General features: G+C 39.4%; 1 protein-coding gene across 2 annotated transcripts in view; it reads right to left on the bottom strand.

The window, feature by feature from the left end:
- The window catches only part of Fbxl4 (F-box and leucine rich repeat protein 4), a 71,863-nt gene that overhangs the window by 13,009 nt on the left and 33,905 nt on the right, over nt 1-24,949 (bottom strand). For both annotated transcript variants that reach the window (XM_038347649.1, XM_038347648.1), the window contains exons 6-7: nt 20,435-20,648; nt 1,365-1,436 (exon numbers count right to left, since the gene is read on the bottom strand). In XM_038347649.1, the coding sequence (XP_038203577.1) occupies nt 1,365-1,436; nt 20,435-20,648 (286 nt within the window). The remainder of the gene's footprint in view (nt 1-1,364; nt 1,437-20,434; nt 20,649-24,949) is intronic.

Genomic DNA, 24,949 nt, shown 5'->3' with positions numbered 1-24,949 from the left:
GCTATTTTTCCACAGATCAATTTTGGGAAACATTGAATTAAAATACAGTATTTTAACTATAAATATTTATGTATATACATATACTCAATCACAAAAATTCTAACTCAAGCTGTGGCCAGAGGCCTGCTTTCCCAGAGAATGATGCTCCAATTTAAGAAAGGGGTAGGAATAACAAACAGACTAGAATACTCAGAGTGAAATGAAGTAGGGTCTTTATCATCTTAGTGGGGCAGCCTAGCAATATGTAAAGAGCAAAGCAGCTGATCTGTTGTCCCAGAAACTGTCATCAAGGGTCACTGGGTTCCTTTAGAACAGCAACAGAAGAGATCCAAAGAAGTCTGTGAAATGGCTCACAAAAGTAAGAATTTGACTTGAAGAATGAGAATCTACTGGGTTCCCAAGATTGTCTCTGGGAACTGGGACTCTTTTGGTCCACATATGTACTTTAATAAGACCTAGGCACTGAGTCTAGATGTGAAAGCACCTTATATACACCATTATAAAGGTTTGTCTAGACTCCATTGCCAAATTTTTGGACATCTTTGAAGTAATTGCTAAATGACAAAGAAGTCCAATTAGTATCCAATTAGTATCCAATTAGGATACCAGATTTCCCTGACTGCCAGCTTATTGAATGCCGGAAAGAAAGTGGATGCAGTGCTGGACAGGTCTGGGATTGTAGGCAGCAGAAGACATAATAACGGGCTGGTCCACAGGAAGACTCACTTCCTTTTCTGCCTATGTAGAAACACAGAGCCCAACAGTTCGACTGTCCTTTAAGTCTCAGAATAATTTATAGGCCATTTAACTACATAGTTTAGATCAACGAATTTACATTTTCTCATTACCTCTTCCAGGACAAATAAAGCTACAGTTTATATGTTGAAGGCCTTCAGAAGTTTTCTAATGTAAGAATCAGGCATCTGAATTCACACTAGTAAATTTTTAAAAAGACCAACCAAAACACAACTGAGTCCTAATATAGGACATCAGCCTTTTTATTGTGCCTGATAAAGAAGTAAAGAAGCTCACAGAAACAACACACCTATCATCTATCAAACTTCTAAGAGTTAATCGCAGGATTTAAATTGAGTTTTGTGAAATCTCACTAAGCCACCGACATCTGGGTGTGATACCTGTCAAACAGTTTTGTAAAGGATCCATACAGGTAAAGAGCCTGAGACAACACTCCTTGCACCCAAGGGAGTGATTTAAAGACATACCCTCCAGTGTGAGGAGGGGAAGTGTTTGAATGTGGGACACAAAGTATGCGGGTATGTATGTGGTGGGTGGGCCAGGTAAACCTCACCCCCGTAGTGAAAAGGTAACAAGGCATTAGGTATGAAGAATACTCAAGCACTTACCATCACACAGCTGCCCAGGCTGAGGTGCTGGAGCTCTGCACAGAAGTTCAAGATGCTCAGCAGTGCTGTTTGCTGCCATCGGGGACCACATCAGAGGCAAAGGCAGAAAGTGAATGAGCGTGAAACAAAGAGAAGAGGTCAATTAGACATTAAAGGCTGTCACTGCCTTTCCTGAAATACAGATGAAAACCTAGGTTACAGAGCCCACAGATGCCATTTAATGAGTCCCCAGGTGCTCGCACCATTGACTGGCTGGGTTTCAAGGTAATCATTAGCAGTCCCCGTGTAAGACATCACTTAGTGTGGCTTTACATCCTCTAAAGACATCTATGTTCCCCATGGCCTAGCAGTTTATTTCCCAGGTAAGCACTTGAGGAGTGAGAGAGAGCTAGAGCAAGAAAGCAATAGGGCAAAAGCAAGAGAGTGACAGAGGGAGGAGGGAGGGAGGGAGAGGAGGCGCCCCACAGGGGGCTGGTGACACTCCTGAAGAGCAGCTGCAGCTCTGACATTCACCCATCAGCTGTAGTCTGATGGAGCTGCCAATAGAGTCACCCCAAATCAGGACTGAGCTGGTGACTTTAATGTCAAAGGATTCTCTCTGCTGACAAGGATACCAACAACCATTGAGCACCTGTCAGTAGCAGATGCTGACGGAAACATACCTAACATGCACTTTCTAGTCATGTTCCTGCCATTTAATCCCGCCTATCCTCTGCTGTGAAAATGTCTGACCATTAAACATCCACAAGCATGCTAGACTGCTGTATAGTCAGAAGTAAAAAGACAGTTTTCAGTTTTGTGTGTGTGTGGGGTGTGTGTGTGTGTGTGTGTGTGTGTGTGTGTGTGTGTGTGTGTGCACGTGCGTGCAATGTACATTCTGAGGCCAGAGAAGAATGTCTGCTTTCTTCTGTCCCCACTCTCGCCTTATTCATTTGAGAAAGGGTCTGTCATTGAACAGGAGCCCACCGTTTCAGGTACACTATCTGGCCAGGAGCTTTCGTCTGCCTGGTTCTCCTTTTTCTACCCCAGTGCTGGGTTCCATCCAGGCACATGTCAGTCATTATTTTCTTTTCACATGGGTACAGAGGTTTGAGTCCTCATACTTGCATTTCAAGCACTCTTACCCACTGTGCCATACTGCCAGCCGCTAAGAATACATTTAAGGTGCCAACTCATTTCATAACATGTCTACCACAGAAAATGGTAAAAAAAAAAAAAGGCAAAAGACGTTCTAGTTTCTCTTAGAAGAAAAATATTCAAACATATGCATGACAATCTTTCTTTCTAAACATTTAAACTAATTTTTTTCTGTGACAAATTTAAGATATTAACAAATTATTAAGTCTTCCTGGTGTGGGAGAATGGTCTGTATTTTGTCAAATTTATTTTAAATAAACACTGATTGGCCAGTAGCCAGGCAGGAAGTACAGACAGGACATCCAGACAAAAAGTAGAGGCAGGTCAATAAGAACAGAAGAATTATGGGAAGGAGAAAGCCCATTCCTCTGAAGTCCCTGACCCAACCATAGAAGAAGCAAGATGTGACTGCCTTGTTGAAAAAGGTACTGAGCCATGTGGCTAACATATACTAGACTAATGGGCTAATGTAAACTATAAGAGTTAATAAGAAGCCTGAGCTAATGGGCCAATCAGTTTATACTTAATGTAGATCTCTGTGTGATTTCTTTGGGGGAACCTGGCAGGACAGAAACCCCAATCAACATCTTCCCTCTGTTCAGGAATTGAAAAGGATCAGTTGAGGGAGGGGTGAAGGTCTGGCTAAACCCCAGTTAGCTCTCAATAGGAATGTGGTAATTAAGTACCTCCTACAATGTAGAATCACTTAAAACAAGATTAAAATACTAATTATAAAAGGCATTATAAAATATTAGACTCCAGTCTATTATCCTATTAACTATTTTTCAAAGCTAAGCAAAAGATTATCTTTGACTTTATACCCAGTTCCTAACATAACACTTGTAAGACAATTGTAAGTAATTTTTAGACTTAATAGTAGACAGGCCATATGAGACAGGTTGACTTCGAGTTTAACCATTTCACCCAACTAACGATAACTGAGCCGTTTAAAAAAAAACGAACAACTTGCTTTATAGTAATTTTCGCTCCCAGTAATACTTTGGACATTCCTACTTCCTTTCTTCTGGAACTTCTGTTCAGTGAACACTAGACTCTCCCAAATGTTTGTAGTGGTTTAAAAATGTATATCTAGACTCCTACCTTTCAGATACAGAGCCAACTTCCTGTCTTTGGAGGGACTCTCTTTTAAGAGTGTGCAGTGACTATAACTGGTGACTGGATGCCTGGACCACAGAGTTCACAGCTATTTGATCAAGCACTATGCTGGGTGTTTCTATGTGGGGCTTGCTGGACAAGATTAACATTTAAACCTGCGGGCTGAGTAAGGCAGACTGTTCTCTCATGTATCAGCTACTCAGTTTAAAGCTTCAACAGAACAAAAGTGCAGAGTCCACCAAACACAACAGAGAGCCAATGTCTGCAGAGGAGTTCTGCCAGTTCCCAGGGAGTGAGCCCAGAAGCCCAGCAGACAGCGTGGCTGCAATCTCCCTTCCTTGAGTCTCCTTAGAGCCAAAACGACCAGCGGGAACACTCCACATTCCCCAGTCATAGAACTGTGTGAGATGATAAATGTAGGTTGTTTTGGTATAACTGATATATAATGAGTTTAATAATACAGTGATTGACACAAAGTGAATATAACATTTATGAAATGAATGAACAGGTTCCCTTTGACGATTAAAACTATATAAATTTATAGCAGTGCCTGATGTTCAGTGTCTATAAATGAACAGACTCTTCAAACTGTGCTAATTCAGTAATTTATTCTTTGTATCCAGTTTGGAATTCATCTCCTTTATTGACTTTAAAATTCCAATAAGTATCATTTACCTCCTAGACTTCAAATCACTTCCTTCTTACAAGTACATGTTTTTGTTTAGTCTACTTATATTCTGTTCATTTCTAGTTTTGTTTGAGACAGGTTCTCATTTCATAGCACTGGCTCTTCTGGAACTATGTAATCCTGGCTAGCCTCAAAGAGAGGTCTGCCTGCTTCTGCCCCCAGTGCTAGCACTATGCACCACCACACCCAGCTTTGCTTGTTTTCAATAGCTCTTTTTATTTACTTCTTGGAACCTCACGCCCAAGCCCAAACCCCACTTCCTACTTCTTAGGGTGGTGTCTTGACAGCATCCTTCCAGGACCAGGACTTGTAAGAAGGCCCCACTCTGCAGGAGACATGGGGATACTGCAGAACTACAAAGAAACTTAGCTCAGTTCTGACCATAACACATGACCAAGATGCAAGGCCCTTTTTGGTATACACGCATGGGGCCAGATTCTTTCTTTCTCTCATTCAATAGCCTGGCCCAGAGTAGCCAGGAAAACCAACATCACTCAGACCTGCTACCCAGCCCCAGGCTGGGACAGTAATGTTCTCTTGGAATAGTTTGAGATAAAGCTTTTGAACTTGTCTAGGCTATGCCTTAGAGGAAGCATATCCATCACTGGGTATCTACTTTAAAGACTATAATTTTTAAGGTATGTTTTTATTCTATGAAAAATTTCATACATGTACACAGTATATATTGATCATTCCCACCCCTGCTCCTCTTTCTGTCTTCTTCAAGACCTCCCCACTTCATCCCCACTCCCAACTTTAAGTTCTAATTTTTAATCTACTAAATCAAATTAGCTGCCTGTAGGATGTGCACGAGTACAGGGACAGCCACTGGAACATACCAGGGCCAAATACTCAAAGAAAACTGACCCTCCCACAGCAGTTATCAACTGCTAATAGTGCCTCAGTCAGCGGTGAGACTGAATCCTCCCCGTCCATGATGATGAGGTGAGACTGTGTGTCCTCCCCGTCCACACTGATGAGGTGCGACTGAGTCCTCCCCATCCACACTAGTGAGGTGAGACTGAGTCCTCCCCATCCACACTGATGGGTGAGACTGAGTCCTCCCCATCTACACTGATGAACTAGCTGTCTTCTTGCTCTGGTACCAGTCTTGTGCAGGAACCACATCGACTGAGTTCATGGATACAAAGGTTCAGTCATGACCAGAAGACACTGTTTCACCGAAGTCTTCCAATCTTTCAACCCTGTTTAGGGTTGATGTTCCACGAAAAGACTGTAACTTTAAGGTACAGGCTCCAAAATATATCTTCCCAACTCATTAAAAAAACAATTTATTATTTATTTTTATTTTATGTGTATGAATGTTTACTTGCATGTATGTATGTATGTTCACTACATGTGTGCCTGCTGTTTGTGGAGGTCAGAAGAGGGCACTGGATCTCCTGGAACTTGCTTTGCAGAGGCTTGTGAGCCATCAAATCCCAGGCCCTCTCCAGAGTGGTAAGTACTCTTGATACCTCTTCTTCCTGCCCAAATCACTTTTGAACTAAGAGTTCAACTAAGAGTCTAGAAAACATCTCAAAACGTTCTTTCCTCTGAACAAACTTTTTCCTTTTAAATTATATTCTTAGTATTTAAAACAATTTTTAAATTTAAATAGTCTTATCATATTCTTTCCACCCCCAAACCCTTCTATATCTTCTCCCACTCCATACTCACTCAACTTTAAGTTCTTTCTCAAAAAACGACAAAACGCCCAAATCATAATCTCCCCAAAACAACAAAAAACAAAATAAAACCACACCCCTCCCCCAAAAAACCAACAAAACAAGAAACCACCAAACTGTAATCAGATAAAAGCAGGCACACACATAGCTCTGTGGAGTCCACTTTTTGTTGGCCAACGACTCCTGAACATGAGGCCTGCCTGGTGTGGTTGCTATCCCCACTGTCCTTCTATTGACGAAATCTGATTTTCCCTTTCCCAGAAGGTATAAATGACAGTTCAGTTGTTAACCTTTACCCTAGTAGCTAGGTTTTCATTCATTTTTAAAAAAATAACAAATCATAGTAAGAAAAAAAATTCCACATCATCGATGGACAAGACAAGCAGCAGACGGAAAGGAATTCAAGAGACGGCACAAGAATCACACTCAGGAGTCCCATAAAAACATTAAACTGAATGCCATGACACACACACACACACACACAGAGGCCCTGTGTATGCTGCTTCGGTCTCTTTGCGTTCATAAGAGCTTTGCTCACATGACTCAGAGGCCTTGCATTCTTGGTGTCCTCCATTCCCTCTGGCCTTTACACTCTTTCAGACTCTACTTTCCAGAGGTTTCCTGAGCTCTGAGGGGATGGAATTGATGGAGACACCCCATTTAGACCTGAGTGTCTGCACTAACTTTAAAATATAGAAAAGGGAGTTATATCTGAATATTTTGGCAAATATTGCACAAAAATTTAAAGTCTTCATGTTAAATTGGAAATTACAAAAGTTATGAATAGTAAAGAAAACTATCATTTTTATTCTCACTTTAAAGGGGAACTATCACAGAACAAAAGAAGCCTCATGTTTAAGGATCTCATTCACCTTTGCTGAAAAGATGTGAGATCAAAGGAAGACTGCGGTGCAGAAGGATGAGGAGGATGGCAAAGACGGATGCTGCGAGGACTTAACAAGGAGCTAAAGATAAACCAAAGGCTGGAATGTAAGGGCGGAGTGAGCACACACAAAAGACCCTACGTTCAGGGTCCTCTCCAGCCAGGCTGAGGAGTGACGAGCCAATCCTAGGTTAGGAGACTGCAGTCTCGCTACCCCTAGTAAACTTTCCTCACAGGACAGGCGCAGAACAGTCTCTGTCTATGGCATTCATATCTAGAATGAAGGAATTACTACTAACGTCAAAGCAAAGAGAAGAACTGATTCTTTATATAGAAGATGGTTCGATTTTGAAAGCCTCAGCAGTTTAGAGTAAGAGTTGGCAAGCTACAACTCACAGGCAAAATACACTTTGCTACCCATTCTTGTAAATGAAGTTCTAAAGGAATCTTTTCAGCATTGACTACAGCTGTTCTCTCACTCAGCAATATAGTTAAGTGTGTATGATCTAAATATTTAGAGCCTATAGGATCCAAAATATTTGCCCACTCAAAACAATTCTACCATAGCAAGTATCTAACATTTCTATATATCTACAGCATACCAACAGGTGAATCAAAACGGCATAAAGTATACTATTAAAAAGAGACATTTGCCAGGTGGTGGTAGCATGCCTTTAACTCCAGAACTTGGGAAGCAAAGGCAGGTGGAGGCAGACCTCTGTGAGTTTGAGGCTAACCTGGTATACAGAGTGAGATCTAAGACAGCCAGGGCTATACAGTGAAACCCTGTCTCAGAAAACAAAGAAGCAAACAAAAACCCTGACACAACAAAACAAAATGAAAACAAACAGAAAAGATACTCAACAGTAAAAAGTTTTACAAAACTCCTTTTAAGGCTCTAAGTACCCTTTAGTATAATTTAACTCAATAGAAGCACATATAATTTTAAATAATTTAAATAGTAGCTTTAAGAATGCAAGGCAGCATATTCACTTTTAAATGAGTTTATCATTTTCATGTCTGAGTCAAATTGCTTTGAGAAGGAATATGCTAAGAAGTGATTGGAACCATGTTTTCTGCATAATGATCAAGCCAGACTCTAGGAAAGTAATGCTGTCTAGTAGAATATAAGTTCAGAAAAGACAGAATTCATCTACACTCTACCTAAAAATCTACCTAACCTATTCTGCAGCTTCAGAATCTAATGGACCAGTATTGGTAATAAATCAACAAGTCTATCAATACAGTTTCATAACCTAGTACCATATTATAAGAACAAATATGTAATCAAATATTCATGTAGATCACATGACTGTTGGTAAGCTACAAAGTAAAGCAGTCAATGGCAATGTACTGTAAAAGGTTGGAAATAGAGAGAAAAGCGAAAAGCACCAGGCAAAAATCCCCAAATGTCTGCCCATAGGGCGGAAGCGCCAGACTGTGAAGAAATCAAACCAAAATCGCACATTCCAGCTCTCGCAGCAGGGTGAAGGCTCCTCTCTAGCCTCTGCCCACTGCCACCCCCTCTTTGTTTCTTTAGCAGTTTTCCTAGCAATGTTCTCAGTGGGGCCCCCAAGTGGTGAGATGTAGAAAACACACAACTTCAAGAAGAGTGTTGACAGGTCAAAGAACAGAGAACAGACATGAAATTTTGGTTTAAGTCAATATGAAGTCTCATGTGGTTACAGAGGACTAATGCTAACACTTTTCTGTTACAAGGTAATTTATTAATAGGTAAAAGAAGGCATAAATTCAAATCTTCACTGATAGTTTTTTTAAGATGCCACCTATACACTTTGTCACTTCTCACCCTCTAGACTTCTAGAGTGCTGAGCAAAAACACTTGAAGTTATGACATTTATACTTGGATAACTTTAAGAAAGTCTAGATTTATGGATAAGTAGAGTTACCTAAGGATATTATGCACATTTCATAATCAATGTGTTTGGTACACTTGGTTTCTTACATATGGTAGCACAGGCTTATAACTGTTATAACTAGTTGGCACCCCCCTTTTTTAGCTTGCTGTTAAAAATTAATTGTTACTTATTTGTAATAACAAATGAAACCTCCAATTATACACACAATATTGCAAGACAGGATTACAAATCAATATTCTCTACTCTAAAACATGATTCCTAGAAAGCATATTGAAAAGGGGCATTTAACAATTTTATAAGCCGGGCGGTGGTGGCGCACGCCTTTAATCCCAGCACTCGGGAGGCAGATGTAGGGAGATCTCTGAGTTTGAGGCCAGCCTGGTCTACAAGAGCTAGTTTCAGGACAGGCTCTAGAAACTACAGGGAAACCCTGTCTCAAAAAACCAAAAAAAAAAAAAAAAAAAAAACCCAAAAAACCAATTTTATATATTACAGACAGAACCTAAAATATGGACTACTGACACTCATGATCACAAAAAAGTTATTTCACTGATAATAATATCTTCCAAACACTTCAGGGCAATATCTACAAGTAATAAATTTGGATTTTATTGAAGTATATTAACCAAATAAAAATTCATAAATGTACATGTAGATATTTTTGGCGAAATCCTAAGAACACAGTCACTTAGCTTAAAATACAGGCATACATGTGAATTTCTATGAACATTTTTTTTAATCTTTGAGTGCCAAATCACTAAATCTGAAGAAGGGAAAACTTGAAGTCTCTTAAGAACTATTTTGAGTACTTCAAACTATCTATACACAGAAGTAATCATTATTCTAGATTATTTAAATTTATTTAATAGATTTCCCATAAGCTATCTACTATAAATTATTCTCTTTATAGACTTCAGATATGCAACATAATCACAACTTGAAAATACTGTCTTTTACAAATTGAATTTTAAGATCAATCAATACTGTGGTGAAAAAGTTAGGCTTCTGCTTAAAAGGGTCAAAGATCATAAATGATATGAACAAATCTTACTCAGACCTTTGATGGGGAAAAGGAATGTTCTCTAAACCTAACTACAGGTACTGTAACTTTAGTCTCTCTAAACCAGAGACTTAGAATTTTAGCTTTAGGTTTCAATTTCAGTACAAAGTTAAGATGCCTGCCACATTCCAATAGCCTGTATCTATAAAGAAGCACAATCTAGGATTACACATTTACACCTCTGTCTTGCTCAACCCTCTCCCATCTGGACTTATCTTACCATGGTATACTAACACCATATACTCGCTATAAATACTTTTTTTTTTGTTTTGTTTTGTTTTTGTTTTTCGAGACAGGGTTTCTCTGTGGCTTTGGAGCCTGTCCTGGAACTAGCTCTTGTAGACCAGGCTGGTCTCGAACTCACAGAGATCCGCCTGCCTCTGCCTCCCGAGTGCTGGGATTAAAGGCGTGCGCCACCACCGCCCGGCTCGCTATAAATACTTGAACTTATCTTTCCTTATAGATGAGTAAACTGATCAATTTATTTACAACACACATGGAAAAAAATTGGAAAATTGCAGTAAAAATGATATGGTCAGCTGCCAAATAGGTTTGTTAATATCCTTACTGAAAACATAAGTCATGTTTTTATCAAAGGATAAGGGTTAGGCTGTCACAGAAACTTAAAAGAGGAATCTGAAACACACGTTGTTTGACACTATCCATCGAAATGAGGCCCAACTAAGATAGGCTAAAGACTTTCTTTATCTCCTGAAAGTAGTTCTTTCCTCTTTGTTAAGATGTCACAAAACAGCATTGGAAACCTAGCCAACTACCTGTGACTGGTGAGATCACAGAAAAGAACCTAGCAGTGTTGGTCACCTTCTTAAACCAGTATATTTCCTAACTGCATTTCAAATACTTACACTCAAAATTAAAAGGAGTTCTCCTCCCTCATTTTGCAGCAGATGGGGACCACGACAGAAATCAACAATGGTTAAAATGCAGACAACTGACTGTTGGTACACAACTCCAACTGCTACATCTACAACACAACTCCTTCACCTAAGGCTCAGTGAATATCATGGAAGAGGGGACAGAAAGATCGAAGCGCTAGAGGCCCAACTGTCTGCTGTGATGTAGTATCTTCGATATTTGGTAAGAAAGCTTCAGTCATGAAATCTCACCAATATGGTCAACTAAATAAGACCTATATAATATAATGACACCAATCATTGACATACTAGCCAGGTTGGAGAAAAGTCTCATAAGGCCTCACATCTACCACATGAATAGCTCAGGTAAAGGCAACTAATGGGTGCTGCGTGACAGATAATATGCCACAAGGGCCAAGTTATGAAATCTGCCAGGATAATCACCACAAGCTGAAGGGAAAAAGGAAATATGGTACATATTTATAATATAGTATTATTCAACCATAAAGAAGAGTAAAATTTGCACGGACATGGATAGAACTAGAAATTATGGTTATAACTTAGACTCAGAAAGACCTGTTCTCTCATATCCATAATCTAGGTTTTAAAAAATCGACATTAAAGTAGAAGATGAACTATGAGAAAGGGACCAGTGGACAAGAAAGGGTAATGGAGCAATGGCATTTTTCAGAGTACAAAACATGCATGCATAAAATGTCATAATCCATTGTTTTATACAACCATATGCACCAATAAAGACACCAACCTCTTTTATGGAGTCTTAAGAACTTTAATTCACTTAACTCTCAATGTCCTTCCATCCTCATCAAACAAATCTTATCATTTATTTACCCTAAAGACATACCAATGATAGAATGGGTATTTTAATTTCTTTTTCGGTTACTATGATAAAAGTAACTTAATGGAGAAAGTTTTGTTTCTGACTCTCAGTTCAAGGACTGAATCTGCCAGGCTGGGGCCCTGGTTAATTGTTTGTTAACTGACACAAGTCAGAGTCATTTGAGAAGAGGGAATCACAGTTGAGACAATTCCCCCACTAGACTGGCCTGTGGACAGGCTTGTGGGACATTTTCTTGATTGATGGTTTATGTGGGAGGGCCCAGATCACTGTGGATGGTGCCCTCTGAGCAAGTGGTCCTGAGCTGTCTAAGAAAACAGGCTTAGCAGCCACGAGGGGCAAACGGAGTTCCTCCACGCTTTCTGCTGCAGTTCTTCCAGATTCCTGGCCTGCTTGAGTCCAGGTCCTGATTCCCCTCAGTGATGGACTGTCACCTGAAAGTGTAAGCTGAAATAAACTCCTTCTCTCGGTCACTGTGAACAGAACAGAAGCCCTAAGACAGCAGGTAAGTCAAGGCAGCAAGAAGTAGAAACAGCTGGTTAAAAAAAATCCACAATCAGGAAGCAGAGGATGAATGCTGCTCTGCTCAGTTCTTTTTCTCCACTTTAGTTCAGGGAATGGCACCACCTGCAGTGGGTGGCTCTTCCCACCTCAATTAATGACCTGAGCTAATCCCCCACAGCCGCCTCTAGACTATCATCTTCCAGGTGAATCTAGATCTGTCAAATTCACAATTAACCACCACAATGAGCTAATCAATAGTGTCCTTTCCTGGCCAAATTTTTGGAAATTTCTCATACCTGTCTTCTGGTCATTATCATGACTATTGTCAATGTGGCTATAACCAAGGGATAACCTCCTTTTTCACTGTAGTGACCAAGTAGGCCCTGTGACCCTGACCACAACAACCTTCTCACTTAAGAAACACAAAACTAATGCCACCAAAAGCCTCAGTGTCTCCTTCAAGAGGTCGACCAGGTCAATCAGGAGAGGAGCATACAGATATAATCTGGTCTGGAGACACATGTCAAGGACTATAAAATGGCTGTTTATCATGTATTCTTTAGTTTATTGTCAACTTGACACCAACTAGAGTCACCTGGGAACAGGGAGCCTCAATTGAGGAACTGCCCCTAAAAGACTAGCCTGTGGACAAGTCTGGGACATTTTCACGACTGATGTGGGAAGGACAAGCCCAGTGTGTGGTCATGGGTTATAAGAAAGCAAACTGACCTAGCTGGGGGCGTCTTCCTGGACACCTGGGAACCCCTCTAGAGTCGAGCCTCTGCCGACCCTAGAATGGCTCCATTAAGTAAGATATATAATTCCTTGTTCCCATATCCACCCTTCCTATATCCCAACCATCCTATTCCCCCAAGCTCTTCCCATTCTACACTTCACACTTTTCTCGCCCCATCCCCCCTCCCCCCATCCCACCCCACCCCTATGTTCCCATTTTTTCTCCGGCAATCTTGTCTACTTCCAGTATCCAGGAGGATAACTATATGTTTTTCTTTGGGTTCACCTTCTTATATAGCTTCTCTAGGATTTTTACGAATTATAGGCTCGATGTCCTTTATTTATGGCTAGAACCCAATTATGAGTGAGTACATCCCATGTTCACCCACTGAGACGGCAGGACAGAACTAATGGGAGACCACCAAGTCCACTTGGAATGGGACTGATGGAACATGCGACCAAATCGGACTCTCTGAGGGTGGCTGATGGTGGAGGCTGACCGAGGAGCCAAGGACAATGGCGATGGGCTTGGTCTCTACGACATGGACGGGCTCGGTGTGAGCCTTGTCAGTTTGGTTGCTCACCTTCCTGGACCTGGAGGGAGTTGGGAAGACCTTGGACTCAACATAGTGTAGAGAACCCTGATGGCTGTTTGGCCTCAAGAAGGAGGGAGTGGGGGTGTGGGTGGAGGGGAGGGGAGGGAAGGGGGAGGAGGAGGGGAGGAGATGGCAATTTTTAATAAAAAATAAATAAACTGGAAAAAAAAAAGAAAGCAAACTGAGTGAGCCATGGCAGTAAACAACTTTGTTCTATGGATTCTGTGTCAGTTCCTGTTTCTGGGTTCCTGCCCTGGCTTCTCTCAATGAAGGACTGTGAATGGGATGTGTAAGCCAAACAAACCCTTTCCTTCCCAAGTTGCTTTTGGCCAGTGTTTCATCATAGCAACAGAGTAAATTGGAAGTGGGACCAGGATTTAAGTTCTCACATTCCACCCTAATCTTCCCAAAGAATGCCACCTCAAATGGGTGACAAAAGGCTAGTCCCTTACTGCGTCTGTTTGCTAGTTGCACTGTGCCTACCGGCACAGAATATGGTAGGGATATTTTGTTATTGTTGTTTTTGTTTTGTTTTGTTTTGTTTTAGTTTTTTGAGACAGGATTTCTACATAGCCTGTCTTGGAACCTACAGCTCTTGAAGACCAGGCTGACCTCAAACTCAGAGATCATCCTGTCTCTGCCTCCCGAGTGCTGGAATTAAAGGCTTTTTAAAAAATCAGATAAAAAAGCAGTAAGAAGGCCACCATATCTACGTGTCAGAAAATGAATTCATGGTACCAAACGAAAACATACTGCTTTCGATAGACAATTAATGCCTCTTGTGAAAAAACTTTCATCAATAGGCTGGTATGAAGTTTTACTTTGCAGATTAAAGAGGCACATAAAAAAGAAGAGAGGTACACTGTTCACCAACAGAAGGAAAGATCAACTACTTTTGTTGCATGCTAGTTCATCAAGATGTAGGCAAGGGGTTCTAGAAACTGTTGACACAGCCTAGCAGGCCGGTAAACAGCTGCTGAACTATACTTGTGGATTACTGACATATACTAGTCCCCTACAAAACCTATAATCAGTTTTTTCACTTCCTCAGATTCTTTCAATTTATGCTCTATCATTCTTGAAGTGAGGCAATCAAAACTGGATGCAGGTGTTCCATTTAAAACTCCAACTTTTAAAAACACTCTTGGTTTTCTCGCCTGCTGCTAAGCGACAGGATGGCATCCTTACTGAGCTATCTGCCATTCCATTCTCCAAAGTGTAAACAGGCTCAGACTGTTCACAGTAGCTCAGACTGCTCTGGGAAATGCACGGGACTTATCTGCAAGACACTCCTGATGCACAAATCAGAACAGAAATATGTGGAAAAGAGATTTTGTTGTTTTCAACAGAAGCCACCAGGTTTTTAGAGCAATTTTTCTATGATCTTATGTATTTTTACAAATTTAACTATACAACCATGGAGAGCAGACACAGATTCAAATATGAATGTGAAAACTGTTCTGGGCCATATCTTCTGAAATTTTAATAAATCTGTGAAATAGAAACACTGCCTACTCTCGCTGGAATGGTCAGAGGTAAATATCAATAGAGTGTCTGGCAAAGCAAACAGGATATATTCCAAAATTTATCAAACTTTACAACTAAAACATGTCTTCAAATCCCTTTAAGTCTTTGTTTGTTATAAACACAGACTTAAGTTTTACAAAACTACACAAGTATACTATATTTACTACTATGAATTATATAGGAATATAAAATATAACTTTATTGTATCATAATTTGATATGTAGCATCAATAATCCACAACAGAGTCAATACCCTGTAACATTGATATTTTCTTATTTTTTATTTCAAGTGTAAAGGTTGAGGTGGCATAGTGAATATACCTGTAGTCCCAGTCACTCAGATGATGGAGACAAAAAGACAGCTAGAGCCCAGGGGTTCAAGAACAGCCTGGGCTTCATAGTGAAAATTAAGATATTAAACAAGGCACTGTGAAATTGATGGCACTTTAAAAACAAAACAGTTTCTCTAAAAAGCTCAGTTTCATCCTTTTTTCCCCTCATATATATATCTTCAAGGCAATGAGGTACATTTAAAATCAGATCCAAACATTAGAACATGCTGCTGCTGATTTTGCAGAGAGCTAAGAGAGGTCAGTCCCCTTACTGCCATCTTTATCTGCTCATTTCCATTCACCAACACCATTGGCCATTCACCAACACCATTAACCATTCACCAACACCATTAACCATCAACCAACACCACTAGCCTTTCACCAACACCATTAGCCATTCACCAACACCATTAGCCATTCACCAATACCATTAATCATTCACCAATACCATTAAACATCAGGTCATTCAAAGGATGTAGGAGTAGAAGGGAGGAAGTGACAAATGCTTTACTTAATAAGGCCACACTCTGATGCCCTCTTGTGGCATGCAGGCAAACATGCAGACAGAATATTGTATAACAAATCTTTAAAAAGAAAAAAGTAAACCATATATATATATATATATATATATATATATATATATATATATATCAAACATTAAAAATTGTTAATTTAGCAGACAAATTGCCAAAAAGTAGGTAAGAGGTAAGATGAAGTACCATCTAAATTTTATATAATATATACATATAATATATACACACAGTGAATAGGTTTACATCAAAGTTTAAGCGAGTGGAGAAAGCTAGAACTGGTACTATCAAGACCTCCCCCCCCCCCCCGTGTGTGTATGTGTGTGTCTACTCTTATGATAGGAGATCTCAATCCCTTACATCACTTTACAAAACATAACCATAGTCCATCGGTCTCTTGAAGTAAATTTAAGAAAGCCATTGACTAATAATATATTTACAATTAGGTTGTATGAAAAAATAACATTTCAAAAGTTTATTTCCACAAATCATCACCAATGTAAGATGTCCTGCAAGTTTGGTTTTACCTTATTTTCATTTTCAAGACATCTTTAATAGTTAAATATATTGTAATTCTTCTTAAAGTCAAATAATCAAAGAAATGAAAACGGAGGTATTAGAAGGACCAAGACATCACAAGAAATCAGCCCAAAGAATGAATGAACCAGGACCCATAAAGGTTCACAGAGACTGAACTGACAGAGCCTGTATGGGTCAGACAGATGTCCTCTGCATATATGTTATGGTTGTGAAGGTGGGAATGGGGGCTTCCCGTGACTTGTTTGCCTACTTTTGGAACCCTTTCCCTCCTACTGGGTTGCCTTGTCCAGCCTTTTTATGAGGGTATTTGCATAGTCTTACTATTTCTTGATATGTCATGTTTGGTTGAAATCTCTGGAGGCCTGTGGGGAGAGATGAGTGGGAAAGACTAAGAGGAGGAGGTAGGGGAAGAAGAAGAAAGAGAAAGAAAGAGAAAAAGGATGGAAGGAAGGAAGGAAGGAAGGAAGGAAGGAAGGAAGGAAGGAAGGAAGGAAGGAAGGAAGGAAGGAAGGAAATGGATATCAAGGGCTATAATTCTGTTCAGTAAAAAGGCAATCTTGTTACAAAGTTGAAAGGTGGGCAAATAAGAAAGAAATTCACAAAATGTAAAAGAAAGTCTGGTAACTGATAATTGTTTTGTCCTTTAAAACATTTACATGAATGAATTATAAACTTAAGGAAGTCAGAGTAGGAACAATAAAATATAAATATTATGAAACCAGCATGGAAGCTCATAATAAATGAAATGTGTAGTAAAATAACACTATAACTATGCAATTATTATTACTTATTGATTTCCTCATATCATCAGGCAGATAATCTTTCCAAGATCAATGCGAATGAATTACAAAGTTGTCTAATCCAAAAATTTTAAGTAAAAAGTTTTTAAAAAGCAAGGCACTGAAAATATAAACAAACAAACAAACAAACAAAAGGCATTATCTCATTCAGGAGGTTTCAAGCTATACAGTACACTGACCAATAAAGTACAGATTTGCTTAAGTCTTTTAAAATAACTATAGTTTATTAATCTAAACTATACAGTCACATAAAATATAATTATCAAGCACAATAGCATAAAACATACATACCAACAAGTTGCATGCAAATATTATATACAGTAGATATAACAAACCATGGCATTTCAGAATAGATAATCCTATTTAAGACAGTAGACAAAAATTTTTGACAGTTAAAAATTTTACAGCCACATAATGGATGGCTCGTTTTCCACAGACAACTGAAACATTGGCTATACTTCACATGATACTTCATATGATACTTCACAGTCTTCTCATTTTACAGATAAAAGTCTCAGGGTGGGTGAATGACTTAGCCTAGATCACAAAGGCTACCACTGGCAGGATCATAACTGGAATAGCCTCTTTCCTATGATCCCAGATCACCTCTTACATTCCAGCTCAACAATCTGCACCAAACTGATCCCAACTGCATTTGATCAGAGCTCCTATCCACACGTTCAATGTCTATAAATTACGGGGGAAGCTATACTCCACATCTGCTATGAAATCAAGTGTCCACTCGGATGTGTTATTAAAAACGGCATAAGCCTACATAGTTTCTAAAGTGCATTCTGATTATTCACATTTATTCAAATCAAAGAAACAACTTCCTAAATACTTTACTAAACTGAGATAGCCCAAGCCTGATTAAGAATGAAAAGATCATAACTGATCTCGCTGAAGACAATATACATAACCAACATCTATAAGTATAGACCTTACTGTGAAGCTAGCTCTGTAGCAAATGCTTACATGCACTAAATAAAACATTCAATCCTCACAGCCTTTCAAGATGGTGTATGTCTCTAGTTTATAAAAGAGAAGAACTGGAAGATAATAACCTCAAGACATACAATTAGGAAGTGATCAACTGCATCCATAGCCATGCAATATAGTTCTAAAATTCTAGGAAACCAACCTAGCTATGCACTAACTTTAACACTTATGGAGGCAGCAGGAAGCACAGCTCTGTGGTAGAGGAAATGTTTTGCATATCCAAGGCTCTGGGCTCAATACCCAGACCCAAACATGAACAACAAACCACAAAGGGATTACCCAGCAATGTAGGGACTCTGTTAACTGAGGCCCAAAATTTTACTATATTTCCATATAACATTCTTAATTAAAATAAGGATGATCAAATCAAAACCACCTTCTGTATGAGATGTTGTCTGTTTAAGTCACATGGAACCTAATGATAGGTCCAGTCAAATATTTGGTATGTGATTAAAAAGAGAAAAGTTAGAGATTCCCATTGCATTAGGAAAAACACTGAGAAATCTGTCAAAACTCTAGGATTCTACATTTACAAAATTCTACCTAGTAAGCAATACTTCAAATACTAGAAAAAGTATTAATTTCCTGATTATGTAACTATAAGATAATAAAGTCCAAAAGTTGTAAATGAATCAGTAAGAGGGACACATATGAGAAAAATACATCTAAAGATCCAAATTTCCTTCTATATTAAAAATAACCAGTGAAAGTTACATGAAAGGGAAAACTAGCACCTGAAAGTGTAACATGCAACACATAAGTGGAGCCAGAACTACTCAGGAGCTAGGTGAGGAGAACAACAACGTATCTTTAGACGAAACAAGACCTCTGTGAGCAGATGGGAAGCTCTATCAGAGGAGCAACACAGAATAGAAGGTCGTCTCAGCGAAACCCCTGATAAGTGCATATACATAAGTATATAGACACACAAGAAGCTATTGAGCAGAATAGCGAGGAAGCCTTTCCTTTACAGTAAAACATTACACTACAAACTCCTCTGATAATGCTACATGACCTTGAATAATTGCTTATATTCTCTAGGAACGCATAAATACATTACACATAATTTAGTACTCATAATGACCCAGTGAGATCTGTATTTTTATCTTAGATGCTGAATACCCTGGACCAAGTAACATTCAAGACACGTAAAGGTCCACTACAGTGGGGATTACCAGTTCAAGAAATGTTCTGGGTTTGTTTATACACTCATTTAGTAGACAATTGCTTATGGTCAATCTTGACCAAATTCTGTTCTAGAACCCAGAAACAATGCAATGAAAAAGAAGGGCATTATTCACCACCACCTATAAAATTATGTATCCTAATGTGAAGAGACAGAATACAAACAGGAAAATAACAATCATACTAGAGCATTGCAGGGATATGAAAAAGGAAATAAAACTGGGTAATACAAGAGATGCAAACAGAAAAGAGGTTTCATTCTAGTCAGTGTTCAAGAAGCCATCTTAAAAAATGTAAATGAACTATGACTCTGCTAATTATTAAGAAATGTAGTATGTTGGGAATAAAGAGATGAACAAAGCCCTGTGTTGGGATTAAGAAAGAATGCTCAAAGAACCAAAAGCAGGCCTACATGTCTGAATGAGAAGGAACAAGTAAACAAAGTCGCTGTTTATTACGGGATCTTTCTATCTGTCTTTTAATCCAGAAATATCAGCATCCCATAGTGACGACAGCAAGAAGATGGAAACCATATATAGGCTGTTACTAGTTGACATTTTATAACATGGACATGCCAAGAAAAATAAAATTTTGATGATTTGGAGAATGGTTAGTAAACTATAGTACAACACACAGTGTACAATTAATGGAAAGTCAGAAACTAGCATGCACTGACCTGGAAAGGTGCCCTACAAATGTATGTGAAGAAAGCAAGCATATATATGACAAGATACTGTTTTACTAACATGAGATTTGGGATCTACAGTGCCATTAATTTTACCCCTATGGCTACTTCTAATACTATGCATTTTGCTTCCTACAACTGCAAGTAAAAGTCCTCCTGCATAGCACTTGCCAGCCCCTTGCTCTAAATCATTCCCTTCACTCACTCCCCCACCCCTACTCATTTCGTTCCCTGGGATCATGAGAAGCATCACATTGGTAACATTTAAAAGTTTATAATTTAAAGTAACAATATATTATAACTTTGAAGTGACTAACTAAGCTCTAATGATTCTAGAGTATCCAGATGACATCCTAACCTTTGCTTTAAAAGTGAGAAACCACATGAATAATTGAAGACAACTAAATATGCAACTGGATGCTTCATTAAGAACACAAATGAGTTATTCTTACCTCTACTTTTGTACGATAGAGAATGAGCCGCTTAAGGCCGCGTAACTTGGCAATGTGACCGAAGGCCTGAGGCGGCAGTTTATCACAGGATGAGAGATTTAAGTCTTGTAGATTTGGGCACATTTCAGAAATAACCTCCAAGCAAGTTTCATTAAGAAAGTGGCTGCAAGATAACTCAAGGCGTAATAATTCAGATCCACACACCTTTAGAAACCTGTGAAAAAAATATTCAATGAAAATTTTATAAAATTTATAAAACAATTTTCCAAGAATTTTGAAATTATATCACCCCTTAACAGACATGCTTAGGAGAATAGACTGCTAAATAAAATACATAACTTGATTCACTTAAGTTCTTTCTTACTGCATGCTGAAATGTCCATGACTAATTAAAATAAATCAAGCCGGGAAGATGATGGATTCACATGGCACAAAGTCTGCTGCTATTAAGTGGGAATTAAGATGGCAGAGGAGATAGTTCTACACACCTGTAATTCACATCGGAGTTGTAAAACCAAAAATATAAAAACCCAGGCTCTTGGAAAATATATCACTCTCTTAACAATGGCCTTTCAGAATGGGGTAATATATTTTGAATAAAGCATACAAAATGGCAGATTTAATTAAAGGGCCTTGAAGTCAGTCAGACTGGCTTCCTCTTCATTCAAAAACTATAGAGGTTGGTTTAACTGTACTATGTTCCCCCTAGCTGTTGCCATTTAGTAACTGAACTGCTTAATTTCAGAATTAATATAAAACATCCAAATTCTGACAAATACATAGAAATAAGAAAAGATAAAAGAACAGAAAATGTTTTATCCTAAATTGCATTACCTATCTTGAGTGAATGAAAATTGGTGCTGAATTGTTTGTTCACAGCTGTCATAGAAAACAATCTGATTCAACGTGAACGTGAAGGTGGAACTCTATGAAGCTTTAGCAACTGAGCAAGCTGTGCCCTCAAACAACGCACCCACTATCCCCGGCCAGTGCTTACCCTCCACTGCCAACAAACCACGTTAGCACTCTTAACTTCATCACAACTTTTTCTAAGTGATTTAAGAAACTCCAAACACACATTCAAAATAAAATCCAACTAAATCAGATAGCTCAAGCTTTTAATGAATGACATGGGGCTAACAGCAAATATGGACTGCTTTCCTTTCGTCCTGTTGTACTCTTTTCCTACCAACTACCTGGGGGTGGGATGGGGATTCGCTCGCTGTAAAGAGACACCATGGCCATGACAACGCATAAAGGAAAACCTGTAGTTGGGTCTGGCTTACAGGTTCAGAGGTTTAGTCTATTACCATTGCTGTGGGAAGCTGGTGGGACACAGAGAGACATGTGCTCGAGAGAAACTGGACTACATCTGGCTGGCAGGCGGCAGGAAGGGAGCAAGCCACTAGGTCTTCTGAAGCCCCAAAGCCCACCTCCCTCCAACACACTTCCTCCAACATGGCCAGATCTCATAATCCCTGTCATGCAGCGCCACTCCCTGCTGACCAACCACTCCAATATATTGGCCTATGGGGAGCATTTTTAGTCAAACCACACACACGTCTCATCATTTTCTGTGTATCAAAGGCAGACTTGAACAGTACTCACTACAGTGCCTCATGGTTTTGAACATTAAATGGTACATGAAAGCAGTTCGCAAAGCATCCCATAAACATTAAAAATGTAAGTTAAACCTTGACTAGCGAAGTTTTAATCTCTGAAAAATTTATATGCACATGTGTGGAGTCAGAGAAGACTTTATGACGCCAGTTCTCTCTTTCTGCCTCATTGCTGGTTCTGGGGAAGAACTCAGGCAGCAGGCTTGCACAGCAAGGACTTCGACAGGACTGAGCCATCTTGGCACTCTGTAGCTCACTTTTAAACAGAAGAATGTGGTTGCTCCTGATTTGCTTTAAATTCCCATTCCTTGCTAATCTTCAGCAATCTGTCTTCAGCTCTTCCTAAATTCACCTTTTCTTTTTAAACTCTGAATTCAAACAGCCTACCTTATTACTGTGATTATCTGTGACATTTCTGCTCTCGCCTTCCTCAACACTCAGAGGCTTCTCCTGTGACTCCCGCCCCCACCCCCGGCCTCCTACAGCTCTATCTCCTCTGCTAATCTTCATCCTGCACATTCATTCACCCAGTAAATAGTTACTAAACTTCCACTAGGACATGCAGTGTACAGAGGGAGACACCATGGATAAAACAGTTCCCACTTTCAGAAAGCTGACTTACATTTTAGTGAGAGGAGACTAGAAACAAAGAAGTAAAATAAACAGTATATGATAGAGTGAAAAGTGTCAGGGGGAAAATAAAAGCATAAGAAGGCCATAGAAGCATGGTCAGAGAAGTCTCAGCAAGCGGGCAAGGTAGGCCTGAAGCAAAAGGAGGTAAGCAAAGCAGGCATCTAGAGAAGGAACATTCCAGCCAGAGGGAAGGGCAAGTGTACTGGCTGGGGCAGAAACTGATGCAGAAGGCAAAAGGGAGGGGCAAGAAATACATCAGAGGATAGGAAACACTTTCCTACGCCGCTATAAAGGCTCTGGCTTTCATTTGGGGAGAGAAGGGTTCCCATTTGCCAGAATCTATGAGCAGAGGAGTGAGGTCACTTCTCTTGGTGCCGGGCTCCTATGTGGCTTAGACCTGTGCAGACTCATTCCTAAAGTGTTAGTGATATAAGGTACTTTTCTATTCATGGGATCAAACTAGTCCCTCAGATTGGACAAATTAATATTGTTACTTTACTGTGTGTGCACAAATGGTTATGGTGAGCCATTCACTTACAAATCAGCAATCTAAGAATAAATGCTGGGTTTCATAAATCAAAAAGTCCTATTTTTAATTTAATAATTTCCAAAATGATTTTCAGATTAGAAAAGCTAAACAGAACACGTGGACTCTGAGAACAACATGCCTTAGTGTTCTCTTACCTCTTAATGGTCTTTGCTACCAGGCAAAGCACTTTTACCTGCATTTTTCCCCATACTTGAGTTAGAATGACTGCACATTTCTTTCCTTTCTTTGCTTTCATTATGGTAAACTTTTCCTCCAAAGAATGTACAGAGGAGGGTCGAGCTAATCACTAAAAACCTCATCAAGCAGAAAGGAGAACTTCAAGCTGACCTGGATGACAGAATTGGACAGCAACACAAAGACAATGGCTATCCTCCTCCTCCTCCATTTTTTTTGAGACAAGGTTTCTCTGTGTGGTACTGCCTGTCCTGTAACTCACTCTGTATGTAGACCAGCCTGTCCTCAAACTCACAGAGATCCACCTACCTCTGCCTCCTGAGTGCTAGGATTAATGGTGTGCACCACCACTGCCAGCAGAATTGCCATTCTTATACTCTCTTTTTTTCCCAGATATGTACTATTTTTTACTCTCAGTAGGTTATCTAATCAACATCTTCATATTCTCTCTTTCTAACTTTACATAAGATATCGATCCTGCAAAGGCAGTAGCAACAGACCCAACAATCATACATGAATCATTTCTTAATGCACCCCATGGAAATTTTCTTTTAATGAAGTTACACTGTTTTTTTTTTTTTTGATTGATCAATAGGTATTCAGCTCAATTACGACATGGGCCATATGATTTGGAAGGAAATAACTTATTTCCCCCAGTCTGTTTGTTCTACATTGTGAATTCTCATCTAGTATTACTTGATATTAAGGGGTTTATTTACTTCCATTTTTTCGAACTTTCTTTTTTAATCTTCCCCCTTTTACTAAAAATATTCTTTTCTCATACAGAATATCCTGATTATAGTTTCCCCTCCTCTACTCCTCTAAGTTCCTCCCCATTTTCCTTCCCATCTGGATCTACTTCCTTTCTGTTTCTCAATAGAAAAGAACAGGCTTCTAAGAGATTACATCAAAACATAACAAAAATATAATGTAATAAAATAAAGCAAAACTATCATATCAAAGTTGGACAGAGAAAATAAACAAGAAAAAGCACAAGAATCAGACCCCCTCTTTCACACACTCAGGAGTCGCATAAAGACAATGACCTGGAAGCCACACATACACTCAGAGGACCTGGTGCAGACCTCTGGGTGCTGGACATGCGGCTTTAGTCTCTGTGAGTTCATATGAGCTCTGCTCATGGTGGTTTAGAGGCCTTGCTCTCCTGGTGTCCTCCATGCCCTGTGGCCTTTACACTCTTCCAACCTCCTCTTCCATGGGGTTCCCTGAGCTCTGATGGCTAGGATTTGGTAGAGACATCTCATCTGTGTATTCCAAGCACTCTCTCTTTAAGAGTTTTATGACTCTGATAAACAATCCTGAATTAAGTCTGCTGCATGATAAAGGGGGTCTCTGGAAAGAAATAAATTACCTATTGTTACAAGCTGAATTAATTTGTCCATCTAGAGCAGTGGTTTTCAAGCTTCTTAATGCTGTGACTCTTTAATACAGTTCTTTGTGTTATGGTGACCCTCAACCATAAAATTATTCTGTTGCTACTTCATAAGTGTAATTTTGCTACTGTTATGAACTGTAATG

The sequence above is a fragment of the Arvicola amphibius genome, chromosome 11, assembly GCF_903992535.2.
Source record: "Arvicola amphibius chromosome 11, mArvAmp1.2, whole genome shotgun sequence".
NCBI lineage: Eukaryota > Metazoa > Chordata > Mammalia > Rodentia > Cricetidae > Arvicola > Arvicola amphibius.
This window is presented reverse-complemented; position numbering and strand designations above follow the sequence as displayed.